Genomic DNA, 16,426 nt, shown 5'->3' on the forward strand with positions numbered 1-16,426 from the left:
TGAGAATTAAAAATAAACTTTTCAAAGAAAATAAATTTTAAAAAAAACATGGCGTCTGTGGGCATTTAGACACCATAAAGGGACTCGAGGGGACAGGGCTGTCGGTGGGTCTGAAGGGGCTTGAGTGAGCCCCTGGGAGAGTGATGAGGACTCACGGGTGAGGTCGGGGGACAGCCAGGCATTGCAGTTGACCTGGTAGAGCAAGACGTCGCTGCTGAACTCGTCAGGGTCCGATCGCCCCCCGAGGACCACCATGGTGTCCCCCAGCAGGGCCGAGGCGTGGAAGAGCCGGGGGCGGGGCTGTGGGGGAGACACGTGGCAGGGACGGCCTCTCAGAGCCCGCAGTCCTCTGCTCCTCGGGCTCCCTCTCAGCCCACCTGCCACCCCTGTGTCTCCCTACTCCCCCACCAGCCCACCCAACCCCACCTTCCTCAAATCTTGCATCCTCCAGGAAGCCTCCCGTCTACCCCAGAAGCCCCCAGTGCTGGCTCCCGTAACCCCCAAACCCCGCGCTGCTCCCCGGGAACTGAGCGTGAGCTACTTGAGATAAACATCCACGTTTCTGGCATGAGTCCGACCTTGCCAGCTGGGCTGGGGGCATCTTGGGGGCAAGGCCCGGGTATCCTACTTCTGCCTGCCTCTCAGGCCAGCCCCAAGAGGGGCTTGGAAGTGTGTTCACGGACTGAAAAACGCAATTGCCTCCAACCAGCACATGTGCAGCTCCACATTCACCCCCACACTGCCTCTGGACCTTGTGAGGCAGGAAGTGCCAGGGGCCTCAGTCCCACTCTTTATAGAGTAGGAGGCCCAGGAAGGAGGAGGGACCAGCCAGGCCCCTACCAAGAGCTGGAACCCATGCCTCTGGCCTCCTGGTCCTGGAGTCTTTTCCTCCAAATCAGAGGCAGAAGAAGTCCCCAGTTTAGGGGACTGAAAGGGATCAGGCCAGTCCCTGGGGTCCTGGGAAATGGGGCACCTCCCTCCTGCCCCCACATCCATTTGTCTGGCCTCTTTTCCTGACCTTTGCCCCCTGAGAAGGGGCCAGCAGACTCCAAGTGCGGTCAGGGCAGTGCAGGGAGTAGAGCTCGGGGGACGGGGCCGCCAGCTCCACGTGGAAGCGGAAGCCCCCAAACACGTAGAGGGAGTCCGTGGCCTCGTGGTAGACGGCAGAATGACCATAGAGACCTGGTGGGGACAGTGACCACAGGAGCTGGGGAGGGGCTGGTGGTGAGAAAGGCCCCACTCCCACCCTGCCCTTCCTCGGTGACCACAGAGACCTGGGGGCCCTTCTCCATGCCTCCCTCCCTAAGGACAATCACTAGAGACTCGGGAAGAGAGCGTGATCGATTGCTGGAGAGTTGTAAGGCTCTTAGGTGGGGCACGGGGTGTCCAGAATATCCAGGGACAGTCATCAAACATGGAAGGAGAGAGAGAAAGGAGAATACCTGAGGGGCAGGGATCTTAGAACCTTCTGGAAGCAGTGACCACACTGTTATTGGGCAGGAGGCGGGCAGTTTATCATGGAGTCTGGGAGGGGCAAACACAGAAAGCAAATGCCCCCAGAGAAGCTGAGGGGAGGGACAGATAACAAGGTGCTGTCACAGTGGCTGGAGAGAGTGGGAGTGGACAAGGGCTTCGCAATGCCCTACAGGGCAGGGGTCAAAGAGTGCCGAGCCCTCCTGGTCCCCAGCCCCACCTGTGGGTGGCGTCCCGCTCTGGGCTCCAGACACCCAGGTGCCGGTCGCCAGCTGGTACTCCAGCAGCTGCTGGTTGAAGCCATTTTCGGGGGAATAACCGCCCACCAGGAGCAGAGAGAGGTCACGGCGGGCAGTGAGGGTGTGGCCAGCGACTGCTGGCAATTCCACAGTCTGAGGGGCCTGGGGGATGGAGGGTGGAGGTCACCCAGAGGCTGGAGGCCAGGGGTCACCTTGCGGGTGGACAGCCAACTCACAGTTCCCTGCCCGCCCCTCTGACTCTCCAAGAAGGTAGTGAGCTCCTTGGGTCAGGTGCCAGGGCTTTCACCTGGCTGTGGTACCAGCAGGTGCGTAGGAGACATCTTATTTCTACCTGCTCCACACCCACTCTCAGATGGGAGCAGCCTGCTGTTTCTTTGGGAAGCCTCTGCCCCTCAGCTCTCGTGCTACAGGCTCGGTGGAGCTCACTGTACCTGCCAACAAGAGCCTCCCGCCCCGGCTGCCCTGGTGAAGTTCAGCTCTGGGACGCCACTGGGAGCCCTGGGAGGAAGCCTGTCCCTGGCGGCGAAGCTGGGGGGAGCTGCTCTGGCCAACCCTGTCAGTCTAGTTGTGGGGGTTGGGGGCCGGGGGAGATGCTCACCTTCTCCTGCCGCCACTGCAGGGTAGTAAGGTTGAGGACCCAGAAATCGCGGGCGACACCCCCAGCCGTGAGCCCCCCCAGCAGGTACATAGCACCACGGCCAGCAGGCACATAGGCGGCGGCATGGAAGGAGCGAGGTGAGGGGCCGGGGCCCCCGTCCTCGGCTCCTGCCAGCATCTGTGTCCACCGGCGCTCACTCACTGAGTACCTGGGGCCGAGAGGCAGGGAGTGGCCTCAAAACAGCCTGACTGTACAGTCATATAGCATCCCCTGGTGACCCTCCCTCACAGGTTCCCCAGAATCCTCAGAGGTAAGCCTCCTAGGCCTTGGGGTAACCTTCATCTTAGCATTTCCTGGGGCAGCACCACTCAAGTAAGTATTCCAGACCCTGGGGTGAGCCTCCTGTGACAAGTGTCCTCACATCCTTTGGGTGTCCCTCACCTGAAGCAGTTTACCAACGCCCCCGAGGTGACCCTTGTGTGACAGACGCCTTAGCATTCCCTGAGGTGATTATCTCTCATTCAGGTATCCCAACGGCCAAGACAATCCTCACCTGTACAGATTTCCCAGCAGCCCCTGGGGCAGGCCCAGGCCCCCAAACATCCACAGGGTGGCATCGGGTCCCTCCACCATGGTGTGCCCCAGGCGGTGCAGGAAGCGGCTAGCAGTGTCCTGGGGGGCGGGGGCAGGAGTCAGGCTGAGGTCATGGCACAGTGCCAGGCTTGGGTGTAGGGTCTGGGGGGTGGGGTGGGGCCCAGGAGAGGTCACGAGAGAACGATCCAGGAGCCACACTACGTGGAGCTTCCCCAGAGAACGGGATTCCACAACTCACGGCCGAGAGGCGGCTATCCATGAGGGTCTCCCAGACGAGCTGCCCACCGTCCAGCTTCGTGGCACAGTCGGGACCCCCGAAGCCCTCGGTACAGATGCACACACCCAGGCTCTGGAGCGGAGCAGAGGGAGGCTCAGGGGGGGCCGGTCGCCACCCCTGTCCCCCCTGGCTGGCACTGTCCCACCTGTACCTGGTTGCAAGTCCCTGCACCATTGTGGGCATTGCAGTTCTCAGGACACAGAGCCAGGCGGCAGTGGGGGCCAGCCCAGCCCTGGGGACATCGGCAGAGCCCCGCTCCTGCAGCCCCGTCCTGGGGCACACACTCCTGGGGCACAGGACAGCTCCCGGGGCCCCCTGACCCGCAGCGGGCAGAGCCCACCGAGGCGTTGAAGCCCCACGACGAGGAGCCGTTGGCCTCCCAGTGCAGCACGAGCAGCCCTGCCAGAGGAGAGGAGGAGGCTCTTAGCAAAGTGGGTGCCGGGTGCGGGCCACTCCCAGGGTCTGAGAAACGCGAGCACAACTGGGCAGGGAGCAACAGTCTCCTTCGCACCCCTCCCTTGCCTAAACCATCAAGTTTTGTCGACTATACAGCCTCAGTCTCTCTCATCCATCCACTGCTTGCTACCACCTCTGCCGCCATCCAAGTCAGCGCTACAAGTCGCCTGGACACCTGCAGGCCCCCCACTGGTCTTCCCAGCTCCCCTACACTCCACTCTTCAAGGAGCCAGAGTGATCCTTTAGAAACATAAATCCAGGGAGAGGATATAGCTCAAGCGGTTGAGCGCCTGCTTCCCATGTCCAAAGCCCTTGGATCAATCCCCAGTACCTCCTAAAAACAACCAACCAAAAAAAAACCAACTCTCACTGGGGAGAGGATGTAGCTCAGTGGTTGAGCACTTGCTTCCAGGTATGAGGTCCTGGGTTCAATCCCTGGTACCACTTAAAATTAAAAAAATAAAAATAAAGATATAAATCTGTTTCTGCCACTGCCAAGCTCCAAACCCTTCCACAGTACCTACTGCTCTTAGAAAGTAGATCAGTGGCTGCTTGGGGAGGGGCAGGGGATAATTACATGATATGTGAAATACACCTCCATAAAATCACATATATATATATTTTTAAAGTCTTCTTCTCGGGCTCAGGGGTCTGCAGATCCTCCAACCACTGCCTCTGCACCTCTGCTCTTGTGCCCTCTGCATTCCAGCCCCATGGCCCAGCGCCCTTCCTGATGCTTCTCAGAGCCTCTGAAGGCTGTTCCGTCTGCGGGAACAGTCGCCCTCCCCACCCCCTCCCTTAAGGCCTCCAGCCACCTTTCTCAACCACAGAGCAGCCCCTCCCAACTCCCCAGAGGAGGCTGTGCTGCCCCTCTTCCACTTTCTCCCGCCCTCAGTGAAGGCGTATCTATTTTGAGTTCACTTCCCCGAATGCTGTTCGGCCTACCCCCCACTGGACTGCAGTTCATGAGGGCAGGACCCGTGTCCCTCGCTCGCTGCCACATCCCACCTCTGTCACCTTCGGTGCCCTGTAAACGTATGCTGAGTGAAATGAAATAGAGGGCACCTCCGTTCGAGCTGCTTGCTGTGAGGGGTTTCACGCAGTCCTCAGAGGCCACAACTCCCCTCTGTCCCTCTCAGCCTTAGAACCACTGATTCACGACAAAGGAGAGCCATTTCCAAACTCAGACCCTTTAACGTCCACGGGTAACAGATTCTTTGCACCACTTCTTAATTAGACCAAGCAGGGTTTCCCAACTTCTCGGCGCTGCTGACTTTCGGGGCCAGGTAACCCTCTGTTGTGGGGGGTTGTCCTAGGCACTGCAGACTAGCATTCCTAAGCGTGACAATCACGGTGTCTCCAGATGTGACCAGATTGCCCTGGTCGGGATGCTCCGGGGGCCTCACACCAACCATGCCCTGCTTGGCCACCCTTCACAGAGAACCACCTCAGCCAGCACAAACCTCTCTCTTTTCCTCTCAACTGAGGAAGCAGAGGTCCAGAGATGGCAAAGATCTGCATCCCACAGCAAGTCAGTGGCAAGGCTGGGTGGGTATCTGGGCCTCAGAGCCCACGCAGACGGCAAGGTGCGGGGGCAAGGGACAAAGAGGTCCCCCTCTCCCCAGGCCCCATACCTGTCAGGGCCTGTACAGTGAGCGGCCTGCCCCGCCGCTGGCCGCAGAAGGCAGCAATGAGGCTACGGTCTGACTGGACGACACCCGTGTCCAGGAAGCGAGGGAATCCATCGAAGGCCAGGACGTAGCTCAGCTGGGGGGGTACAGAACCGAGGGTCAGGGGTGACAAAGAGGATGAGAAAGGGGGACGCTTGGGCTTTGGGAGGAGGAGTTCAGGAGAAGGCAACCTGGGTTGTCAAGGACCCAGGGCAGGCTTGTCACCATGCTCCCATTGCCCGTCTTGTGTTCAGAGCAGACGTGCCTAATCGAGCAGGCGCTCCCACTGAGCTTCCTTCTCGATACAAAGCTCTAAGCAGCCCTTACCAAGCCACCAGAGCCAACATCCAAGGGGAAACTATTTACCCTGTCTGAGCTGGGGAAGGGGAATTTGAAGACCTGAACGATGGGAAATCAGAGTCCAGGAAACAGGAGATGACCTGGGAAATGTGGGGGTCTGTGGGTTTAGGAACAAAGGGCTGGGGTTCTGAGGAATAGGGTTTGGGGTCTGGAGAATGAAAAAAAAAGAGATGTGGGACCACATGTTGGGTGGGGGAGACATGGGTCTGGTTCGTGGGCCTGAGCCCTTGTCTCCTCAGTGCTCACCGTGCAGGGGGTACTGCTGTCGGGGGAGAAGGTGAGGGTGAGCGGGGGACAGAGGGTCCCGGGGGCACAAGGCTGTAGCACCTCAGTGGCTGAGACAACCCACACGCAATAGGACAGGCCTGGCCCGGCTCTTGCCGCCCCACCACCGGGAGGCAGCAGTCCCCCAAGCTGGCGAGAGCCCAGTGCCACTGAGGACACGTTGGTGAGGAGGGCGCGGCCCCCGCACTCCCGGAAGCAGGAGCCACCGGCCCTGGGGAGATGGAGGAGAGCCAGCATCAGAGCAGTCCTGCCCTGCCCCACTGCGTCCCTAACCCCACCCGGCCCTGCCCTCCTGGCCACTCAGCTCACCGGGGGTCCCCATAGTAGCCGGGGGAGCAGAGCTGGCAGTGGGCGCCTTCGGTATGGTCCTGGCAGAAGCAGAGCCCACTGAGGTTGTCACAGTGGCCCCGGCGTGGATCCCCATGCCCATTGCACTGGCAGGGCCGGCAGCCACCCGAGCCCGTGGCATTGCCAAAGCTGCCGGGCCGGCACCGTTCGCAGTGTTCCCCCCATGTCCAGTCTGCAGAGGCCCAGCAGGTAGGACAGAGTCAGGGCCAAGGGTGGGAAGGGGCCTGGTCCAACAGGCTCAGCCCATGAAGTCCCCCACCCGGGGCATGAAAGTGGGGGAACCAGGGCCCAGGATAGGGAGGAGGATACAGCAAGTCCCAAGAGGGGGAACTGAGACCCAGTCAGAGAGACCAGTGGCTCTGAAACACGTTTGAGGTCAGCAGCAGGGAAGGGGGCTGCAGGACCCAGTGCTGAATGAGAGGAGATGGAGCCCAGAGCAGGGCAGAGGCTCCCAAGAGCAGTGGCAGGGGCTGGGCCAGTCCTGGGGAGGGGGAGCTGGGGGGCTGCTCACCCTGGCATTCGTCACAGAAGCCAGGGCCCTGCTTGTGGCAGTGGCTGTGGAAGTTGCAGCCACAGTCACGGGAGCAGCGGGGAGCAGGGGGTCCCGGGGCGGGCGTGGGTGGGGGCAGGTCGGACGTCCAGCCCAGGTCACACATGCAGGTGAAGTCGGGGGGCCCACTGCACACGCCGTGGCCACAGTCCTCCAGGCACCTGAGGGGCCACGGCGGGGTCAGGAGAAGGGCCGAGAGCCCCCAAAACGCCCACCATCCCCACCACAGCACCACCACAAGCTACGGCACGTTTACACTGCCCTGGACTACGGGGGTGACCCTGTCTTCAAGGAAACCCCACCACATGTGCTAACTGCTGTCTCTTGAGTAACTACATTTCACCAGAGGTGACCTATAATCTGCAAAAACCCCTCAACATGGTCCTCCTCCACTTCCATGGCAATGCTAAAGACTAGAGTCCACAGTCTATGGTGGCCCATCTCCATGGTAACTAGCGTTACCTTGGTGACCTGGTCTCCACAGATGCCCTGCTACGCCCATGAGGGTCTAGTCTACCAGGTATAAATGCCAGGCTAAGTTGGGGTGCTGGTCCCACCAGAGGGAACCCAGCACCTGGTCGCATCACCCACCCACCTCCAGGCACCCCAGCACTGGGGGCCACATCTCCATGGCAACCCCACCTCACTCACGTGCGGTTGCAGTGCGTGAGGCCGTCGCCCTGGTAGCCCCGCTGGCAGTGACACTCGTAGCTGAGGGGCGTGTTCAGGCAGGTGGCCCGCGGGTGGCACCGTGCCAGGCCCAGGCGGCACTCATCCACGTCCGGGCAGCGGGCATATGCCCAGCGGGCAGGGAGGGCCACAGGCAGCCCCAGGCCCTCCCCCACCCACAGGGAGCAGTTGCTCCCACCCAGGGGCCCTGAGAAGTCCCCCTGGAGGCACCTGGGGGTGGGAGATTGGAGATGGGGGCCAAAGTGGGGGCAATAAAGAAGCAAGAGACAGAGACAGGGACATGGGGAGGGGGGGAGAGATGAGGCCAAAGAGAGAGAATCAGAAAGAGGAATATGGAGAGAAGGACAGAAAGAGGAGAAATGGAAGAGCAATAATGGAAGGGATTTCAAGAGGTAGAAGAGAGAGAGACGGGGGATACAGCGAAAGGGGGAGAGGAGAGAGACAAGAAGGAAAGATGAAAAGGAAGAAAATAGAGAAGAAACGATAAGGGAAAACAAATCAGAAAGACAACAGAAGAGAGGCGGGGAAGAAAGGAGCAAGAAAAAGAGGAGGAGGGGGAGAAATCCAGAGAGGGAGGAAGGTAAAGAAAAGCAGAGGGATGGGGGACGGGGTGAAGGGGCCGAGAAACAGGCAGTTAGAAATGAGCAGGCAATGTCCCAGCCAGCCCCTGCCCCGAGCCCAGCTCAGTGTCCCAGCCCTCCCGACCGCTTCCCCTCACCGCCACCCCAGCCCCTCCCCAGGCCCCCCCAGCTCACCGCCCCAGAGTGGGGTTGTCCTCATTGCCGCACCAGCCACACTCATGGCTCTGCAGACACTCGTGGCAGGTCAGGAAGCGGTCGCAGCTCAGGCACCGCGGCTCCGAGTGCACGCTGCAGAGGGATGGGGGTGGGAGGCGGTCAGTGCCCAGCTCCCTCGGCCAGTCTGGACCCACCCCTCCCCACCCCCCCACCGGGGACCACACCTGTCGTCCCAGCCACGGCAGCCCCCGTGCGGGTACCGGGCCAGGTAGGCAGCGAAGAGGAAGCAGGTGTGCGTCGACTGGCACCAGGCGCACTGGCTTGAGTTGGCCAGGCAGTCCTCACAGGTCAGGCGCCTAGGGGCAGGGCAGGGGTCACTGCCGGCCCCGGGCCATACCCCCACAGGCACCTCCCCCAGGGCCCAGCCGGGCTCACTGGCCGCAGAGCAGGGGACACTCCTCTGGGCTCTTCAGCGCGCCCCGACTCCGGCCCCGCCGGCTGCACGCTGCGTCCCCTTTGCGGCTGGTGCTCTGAAGCCACTCACAGAAGGGGTCCTGGAGGGGGGAGGAGTCAGAGCCCAGCTTAGCCTCTCCCTGGGGCTCCCAATCCCAGTCCCCCCACCCCAGACTCGCAGCTGCCTCCCTCGACTGCCCCCCGCACAGCCCACCCCCTCCAAGCCCAGCTGTCCCCCAGAGCTGCCTCTCTGGACTCCCCTTTCACCAAGGCACCTGGGTTTCTGCCTGTCCTTCTTGGGCAACAGCGCCCCTTCTGCGTGGGGCTGGGGGATCCAGAAACGGGCAAGTAGTCAAAGCCCCTTCTCCCCACCTCAGCGACCCGCCCAGGAATCTGCCCAAGGCTGAAGCGCAGTCCTGGACACGGTTGGACTGGGCGTGGGGGTGGGCGGGGACGAGAACTGGGCTCTCTCTGTTCAGAACTTGGGTGGCTGAGCGGGGAGACGAAAGCCTGGAGCCCCTGGGGTTCCCTTGACACTCAAGGAATGGCCTCCCAGGGACAATGCAGACACGGACTGGAGGGAGGATACCTGACTACATCATCTGGAGCCCTGGGGCTAGCCAGGCCTCAAGACCATCCATGGGCACGCCCTTCCTTTGGAGCAATACGCTAAGCGCCCCATCTGGGGAAGGCTGAGCTGGGCTTTCTGGCCCCCAGGTACCCCCATCTCCTCCAGGCCCACCTGGTTCTTGCCTGCAGGTCCAGGACAACAGCCCCAAGCCCCCCGGGCCAGCTCAGGGCCTCCTCCTTCCCCAGGCTGCCTGTCCTGGCTGCCCGACCCCCGCCGACTCGAGAGCGCCCTCTGCAGCCCGGCAGGCACCTGGGTGCAGGCGTGGCAGTCACGGTGCTCCTCGCAGAGCGGGCAGAGGGCAGGCACGAGCACCAGCAGGGCCCCGCCAGCCCCACAGTGGGCCCCGCCCTGGCGCAGGTGGCAGGTGGCGCTGGCCAGGCACCAGCCGCAGCCCTGGTCTGCCAAGCAGCCCAGGCAGGAGGAATAGGAGGCGCAGGCTGCCGAGCGGTAGGGCTCCAGGAAGAAGAAGGAGATCTCCTGGGAGGGGGTAGGCAGGGGTCACACAGGGCCAGCTCCAAGTCAAGGTCAGGAAGCAGGGAGTAGGTCTGGGCAAGGGTCAGAGGTTAGGGTTTGGAGACAAGATTGAGCGCTGAGGCACATCATAGAAAGACAGGAGTTAGGAAATCTACAGAAAAGGGGGGACCAGGGTTTAAGGGAATCTAGACTATCACAGGGCAAAATATGGAAGAGTTCAAGGTCAGCAAGGTCAGGGCAAGAGTCAGAAAATGTGCACAAGGGTCAAAATATCAGATCAGAGGTCAGGGTCCAGGGACCAGACATTGGGGTCTAGAGGGTTAGAGGCGAGGACGAGGGTTCAGGGGCTAAGAGTCAAGGACCCCGTCAGGGTCCAGGGGGTTAGAAAGTACAGGAGACGGAAGCCAGGACCTGGGGGGTGGGGACAGAGGCCAGACACTCACGCTGCCACCTGGCACGCCTGTCCGGTCCCAGAGCAGGGTGAGCTCACTGTGCCCAGGGCCGGCCGAGCCGTTGAGCTGGCCCCGGATCTCCACCGCGTACTTGTGGCCCCGCCCGGGCAGGGGGAAGAGGCGGGCCGACCCGGGCCGCTGAAGCCGCCTGGTCTCCTTCTCCTGCTGCGCTGCCCAGCGCCCCACCTCCTCCTGGGGTCAAGGCCAGTTGGGGGCCTCAGAACTCCCGAAACCTCCCAGACCTCCGAAACCTCCTAGAGCCCCTAAACCCACCTAGAGCTCCACCTCCTCCTGGGAAGAGCAGGAACTCGGAATTCCCCGGACCTGAGACCATCCCAAACGCACTTAGCGCCCCACCTCCTTCTCAGGAAAACTGGCTTGGTAAGTCAGACCTTCCCCGTCTTCTTCAAAATTTCCCCCAAATTGTGTACACAATTGAAAACCCACTATTTTGACTCCCTAACCTCTGGGCCCTACTCTCTCCTCCACCAGGGGTATATCCTGAGCATCTGACTTCCCTCAATTCTCCCCCAGGACACCCAAATCGCCCAGACACCCTGCACCACACCCCCAGCACCCCAGGTGCCCTCACCATGTGCTCTGTGTCGGGGCCGCGGGCCATCCGGGCCAGGACGTGGAGGCGCTGGGCCCGGGCCCACACGGCCACGTCCTCAGCACCTGGCCCGCCCGGGCCTCCCGGCAGCAGTGGGTGGATGAAGCCACGGTAGACCAGGGACACGTCTGTCTCTGGGCTGGGGGTCAGGGTGATGGTCGTACTGCGGACGATCGAGACCTGCTCCACAGGGATGGGGTATAGGCATGAGCACCTCTCTGGACTGTCCCCAGCGTCCCAACACCCCTCAGGCCACATCAGAGCCAGGGAAGACCAGTTGACTCAACCTCCTTCCCCATTTGACCCAACAAGAGACCTTGGGCCAGAGATTAGGTAGCTTGCCAGGGTCACTCTGGGAGAAGAGTCAGGACACAAATCCAGACAGTAGACAAAGGGGTCCCAGAACTCACCTTTTCCTCCAGCCCCTGTACACTGCCACCTCTCACTGAAGCTCCAGGACCTAGGCCTTCCAGTACCCACCTCCCCAGCTCCCCACTCTCCAGCTAAGTGCCTACAAGTCCAAATCCAACTTTCAAAGGGACATACATTCCATATGATTTATTGCTAGTATGTGATTTTATAATAGCAAAAGAGTGGAACAACAGGAGTACCCATCAGTGGGAGACTGCCCAGATAAACTACAGCACTGTGGTGTAAGAAATACAAGTGGAATATTACACAGCTGTAAACAAGGGTGAAGGTGCATCCTGAGTTCTGTTATCAGGTCACCAGGACAAGTTCAGTGAAAAAAAAGAAGCGGTAGTAGAGTATGGATAGCATACTAGCTTGTGAGCAATTAAATTAAAAGAAAGAAAGAAATGTTATTTACTTGTACTTGAATAGGAGTACTGGAAGAATACAATGGAAATCTAAGTGGGTCTTCTGGGGTAGTCTTAAATTGGAGAGATGCTGAGACCAGAGAGTTCTGGGACACTGAGGGGTAGTGGGGAAGATGGGAAAGACTTTTCACTCAATAACTTTCTATATCATTGTGATTTGGGGGCCATGTGAATGTATTACCTATTTTTAAAATCATTAAATAGCCATTGTGGAAAACAGTTTAAAAGTTCCTCAATGAGTTAAACACAGAATAACCATACGACACAGCAATTCTACTCCTGAACATATACCCAAAATAACTGAAAAGAGGTTTTCACACAAAACACGCCAATGTTGAGAGCAGCATTATTCATAGCAGCCAAAAGGTGGAAACCATCCAGATGCCCATCAACTGAGGACTGGATAAGCAAAATGTAGCATATCCAAACAGTGGAGTATTATTCCTCCTGCCTAAGGAATGAAGCTCTGATGCATGCTACAACATGGAAAGACCTTGAAAACACGATGCTAAGTGAAGGGAGTCAAACTCAAAGGGCCACATAAAATATGACTCCATTTATAAAAAATATCTAGAGTCAGCAAATTCAGAGACTGACAGAAGATTAGTGGTTGTAAGGGGCTGAGGGAAGGGATCATGGGAAGCAACTGCTTAATGGGTACAAGTTTCCTCTGAAGGGAAGAAAATGTTCTGGAAATAGATAGTGAAGCCAGGTGCACAGCATTGTAAAAGTACTAAATATCACTCATGGTAAATTTTATGTTTTGCGTATTTTACCACAAGAAAACACTTTTTAAAATCAATCAGGAAAATCTGACACTCAGATGTAAAGACTAATGGGGTAAACATAAGAGCAAAAAGGCCCGATCCCCTGGTGCCCACCTTGTCAGGCTGGGAGGTATTGGGCGGCTGCTGGAAGGTGAGGAGGTGCAGTCCAGGGAGGAAGCTCTGGGTGACGCAGGCCTCCAGGGACGTGACGAAGACAGGCGCCGGCCCCCACCATCCCACCGTGCCTGAGATCTGCTCACCTCGGCATCGGGCCTGCTCTGAGATGGGAGGGAGGGGGCTGTCAGCACTAGGCACTAGGTCCCCCAACCCCACCCCGCCTCACTCCCGCCGGACACTCACCGGGCCGCGGAAGGCAGCTCTCGTTGTGCACACACCAGCCTAGGGTGCCGGGCCCCCGGGGAGGGGCTGTGGAACTGCTGAAGGCCAGGCAGGCCTGGCAGTCGCCCAGGAGGCGGCCCAGGCCCAGGCAGCTGGCAGCTGGGCACTGCAGGGAGGAGGGGAGACGACAGGGCTCTTGACCCACCAGGACTCAAGGGATCTGGGACGGGCCGTGAATACGGGGGTCCAGGGGCAGAAAGGAGACTAGGGAATTGAACCGGGGTTGGAATGTGGGAAATCAAAGGGCAGGGGTCAGAGATCCACAGGGTCAAAGTTTGGGGGGTCAGCAGTCAGGAGTCAAGAATGAAAAGCCAGTCTCCCAATTGGGGGGAGGTCCTTCTCCTCTCAGTTTAGGCAGAGGGAGACACTGAGGGCAGGGAATCTGTGCTAGGGGACAGAGGGTCCAGGGCAGTCACTCACAGCCCCTGAGGGGGTCCCAGGAGGGGGTGCAGCTTGGCAGGCCCCCTGACACCAACTGCACTCAGGGTCTCGGGAGCAAACGCTGTGGTCCGTGTACATGGAGCAATAGTCCAAGTGGTACTGTGGGGAGACGGTGGATGGGAGGTGGGGCTACTCAGACCTGCGGGCTGTCTTCCAAGTCTCGCTTTGAGTCGCCCAGGGAACCTAGACTGCTCAGCAGCCGGAGGGTTCCCCCACTCCCCCTGCCCCTTGCCAGCCCCAGGGACCTTAGCACAGGTATGCGCTAGCTCCTCTTCCCTGAACCCAGGGACCTCCCTCCTCTCATGACCCTAGGGACCCCCAGCCTCTTCTTCCCTCATCTGTGGGAACCATGTTGTCCCCTCGCCCAGCCCCCTCTCCCTACCACCCCAGTACTCACGTCTGGGGCAGGTGCTTGGAACACGAAGGGGGGCACCTTGTAGGCCATCAAGTCCCCACGGGGCCGGCCGCTGTACCCCCCAGCCACCAACAGGACACTGCCACCAAGCACGGCTGCCACATGCGAGTACCGGCCACTGGGAGGCGCTGCTCGGCCTAGGAGAACACAGACCCCCAAGAACATCAGCCCCGAAGCCCCCCACCACACCCTGCCTGGCCCCCCTGTCCGGGCAGCTGTCCCGGACTCTCTTAGCCCTGAGCCCAGCCTTCAGCCTCCTGCTTTAAGCCCACCTGCCCGAGAAAAGCCTGCCTGGCCTGGCACTAGCTCTAGTTCTCCCATCCACCTCTGAGTTCCCACCTGTCTCTCCTCAAATAATCTTTCAGATGGCACATAATATTTAGAGTCAGAAAGACTTGGATTCAAATCGTGATCTACCCTGTGCGGCCTTGGGCAGATGACTTGCCTTCTCTGAGCCTCAGTTACCTTCTCTATAAATGGAACCATCATTCCACCCACATGGAGCAGAGAGCAGGCTGCGGGCTCTCACCAGTTTTTGTTTGTCTAGCACCAGCCTTCCAGTGCTGGCCTCTGATACTTCTCTGGAAAACCACCCTCTCCGGCTCCCAGCCCATGAGACTCTTGCAGAAGGGGGCTTTAGCCCAGCCAGTTAGTCTCACTGATTAGTTTTGGAAAAATGGGCAATATGAGTCCACCCCAGAACTTTTGCTACAATTCTCAGGGGAAAGGCATTCTCTTCCCCCCCGGGGTTTCTTAAGGGTAGAATGTAATCGAGAGCTGCTGGTGACCATTTACAAAAAGTGGCCTTGCTAGAGACTGGAGTGAGCCCGGCCGGGTCCCGGAGGGAGCCAGGGGCGATGGCATTGAGTGGGCCCCTGAGGCCAGGGCAGCCTGAAGCCAGACCCTGGAGCTTCCACCCATGAGAGTCAAGAAATTCTCTTTGTTTCTTAAGCCAGCTGGGGTGGGTTTCTGTCACACACAAGCAGGAGACAGGTGAGTGGTCAGTGAACGGTGGCTCCCCTGCCCTCTCCCTGCCCTGAGAGCTCCGTCAGGGCACAGGCCTTGGCCTAGGGCATCAGCCTGGGAAGGAGGAAGAGGCCTCAGAAACCTCACACTCTGGCCAGGGGAGGGGCCCAAAAGGGACAAGGACAGGCAGAGGAGCCCTGGAATGGGGGCTGCCAACACCAGGCCCAGACTATATTCTTGACAGGCACGCAGGGCTCTGTCCTCCTGCCCACCCCACAGGGGCCAACGTTCCTTCCTTACTCCTGCCCTCTGTCCTCTTCTTTTCCAGGGGTGGGGGACAGATGGGCCTCTGGGAAGTCCAAGGCCCCTGAAATGACACTTCAGTGTACGTGTACAAGTGTCTTTCTGAATAAAGGGCCTGTGGCTTTCCCCCAATTCTCAAAGCAGTCTCTGATCCAGAGGGCTGGGAATGGTTTCTCCAGAACCCCTCCCTGGTTTCTCCAGAGCCCCCCCTGCCCCAGCCCTGCGGCAGGATCCTCAACACTATTACAGTGCGTGGAGACCTTCACTAGGCTGGCTTTATGCAGCACCCCAGTCTTCTCCCGCAGCCCAATGGCTTCAGTGTTGTCATCATCCCCATTTCACAGATGAGGAAACTGAGACACACAGAGTTTAGTGTGATGGTTTTTGTACAGCTGGTTATTTGGGGCCAGCCGTCCTGGTTCTGCCACTTGCCCCTGTGTAACAGTGGACAAGCTGGACAGGCTGCTTCTTCCTAGGTAGTTCCCTGTGGCAGCTGGAAACTGGCAAAACTTGGATGGAACCTAGATCTGAAGCCGCTGTAACTGCCTCCGTCTCTATGGTAACAATGCCCCAGTCCTGCCTCCAGCCCGGGTTTGCGTCCAGAGGCCCAATAGGTCTGACTCACCCTGACAGGGACCAAGGGGGCTCTTGCCAAAGCACAGAGTCACTGGGAGAGAGGGAAGCCCTCAGGGGCCACTCACCCTCGGGAGTGCCTGGGGGGGCGAGTTCGGCCCCCGACACCCACTGATGGCAGCCAAGGTGGTAGAAGAAGATGCCATCTTCATAGCACTTTTCTTCCTGGTAATGGGTGTGCACATTGCCCCCTGGGAAAGAAGGAAAGGGGCACAGCTGGCAAGCCTGGGGGAGGTGGGGATCTGCACGCAGGGAGCCTCAGCCCGGGGCCAGTGCAGGTCCCTGCAGGCAGGACCGGGGCTGCCCTCACCGTAGACCACCATGTAGTTCCCCAAAACGCTGGCCGTGTGGAAGGCTCGCTCCCGCGGGCCCTGCAGCCCGTCCCGGCCCTTGAGGGTGGTCCACACGCACCGATCCACATGGAAGAGCTCCGTGGAGTTCACCCGCACCGAGAACCTGCGGCAAAGGGGCAGGTCTGGGCTCAGGTCAGGAAGGGCCCCTCCTCTGGGCTCTCAGGAGTCGTGTGATGACCCAGGGCTAAGACTGCCATGATTGGATCTCTACCCTCCAGACCAGAAGTTCCCTGGGGCAGGACCCAGGGCCAGGTCTTCTCTGAGTTTCTTGCTTAATCCAGCAAGGGCTGGACACCAAGAAGGGTCTGTTGAATGGGTAGAAGAATGGGAGTGTGGGGGGCAGCACTGACCAAGAGACGGAGCAAAAGGCTAGAGAATGAGTGCGTAGT

The 16,426-nt window shown here is 59.6% G+C and overlaps 1 protein-coding gene across 1 annotated transcript in view; it reads right to left on the reverse strand.

Moving 5' to 3' along the window:
* Positions 1 to 16,426, reverse strand: part of MEGF8 (multiple EGF like domains 8) — a 53,747-nt gene that overhangs the window by 21,601 nt on the left and 15,720 nt on the right. Inside the window, 24 exon segments of the mRNA XM_058280321.2 lie at positions 156 to 300; positions 1,019 to 1,182; positions 1,694 to 1,874; positions 2,332 to 2,539; positions 2,885 to 3,003; positions 3,164 to 3,274; positions 3,354 to 3,601; positions 5,293 to 5,425; positions 5,935 to 6,184; positions 6,283 to 6,493; positions 6,833 to 7,032; positions 7,523 to 7,771; positions 8,317 to 8,430; positions 8,523 to 8,654; positions 8,734 to 8,852; positions 9,632 to 9,859; positions 10,300 to 10,500; positions 10,901 to 11,101; positions 12,642 to 12,805; positions 12,888 to 13,032; positions 13,347 to 13,466; positions 13,765 to 13,919; positions 15,753 to 15,875; positions 15,995 to 16,140. Coding sequence (XP_058136304.1) covers positions 156 to 300; positions 1,019 to 1,182; positions 1,694 to 1,874; positions 2,332 to 2,539; positions 2,885 to 3,003; positions 3,164 to 3,274; positions 3,354 to 3,601; positions 5,293 to 5,425; positions 5,935 to 6,184; positions 6,283 to 6,493; positions 6,833 to 7,032; positions 7,523 to 7,771; positions 8,317 to 8,430; positions 8,523 to 8,654; positions 8,734 to 8,852; positions 9,632 to 9,859; positions 10,300 to 10,500; positions 10,901 to 11,101; positions 12,642 to 12,805; positions 12,888 to 13,032; positions 13,347 to 13,466; positions 13,765 to 13,919; positions 15,753 to 15,875; positions 15,995 to 16,140 — 4,067 coding nt within the window.

The sequence above is a fragment of the Dasypus novemcinctus genome, chromosome 18 (genome assembly GCF_030445035.2).
Source record: "Dasypus novemcinctus isolate mDasNov1 chromosome 18, mDasNov1.1.hap2, whole genome shotgun sequence".
NCBI lineage: Eukaryota > Metazoa > Chordata > Mammalia > Cingulata > Dasypodidae > Dasypus > Dasypus novemcinctus.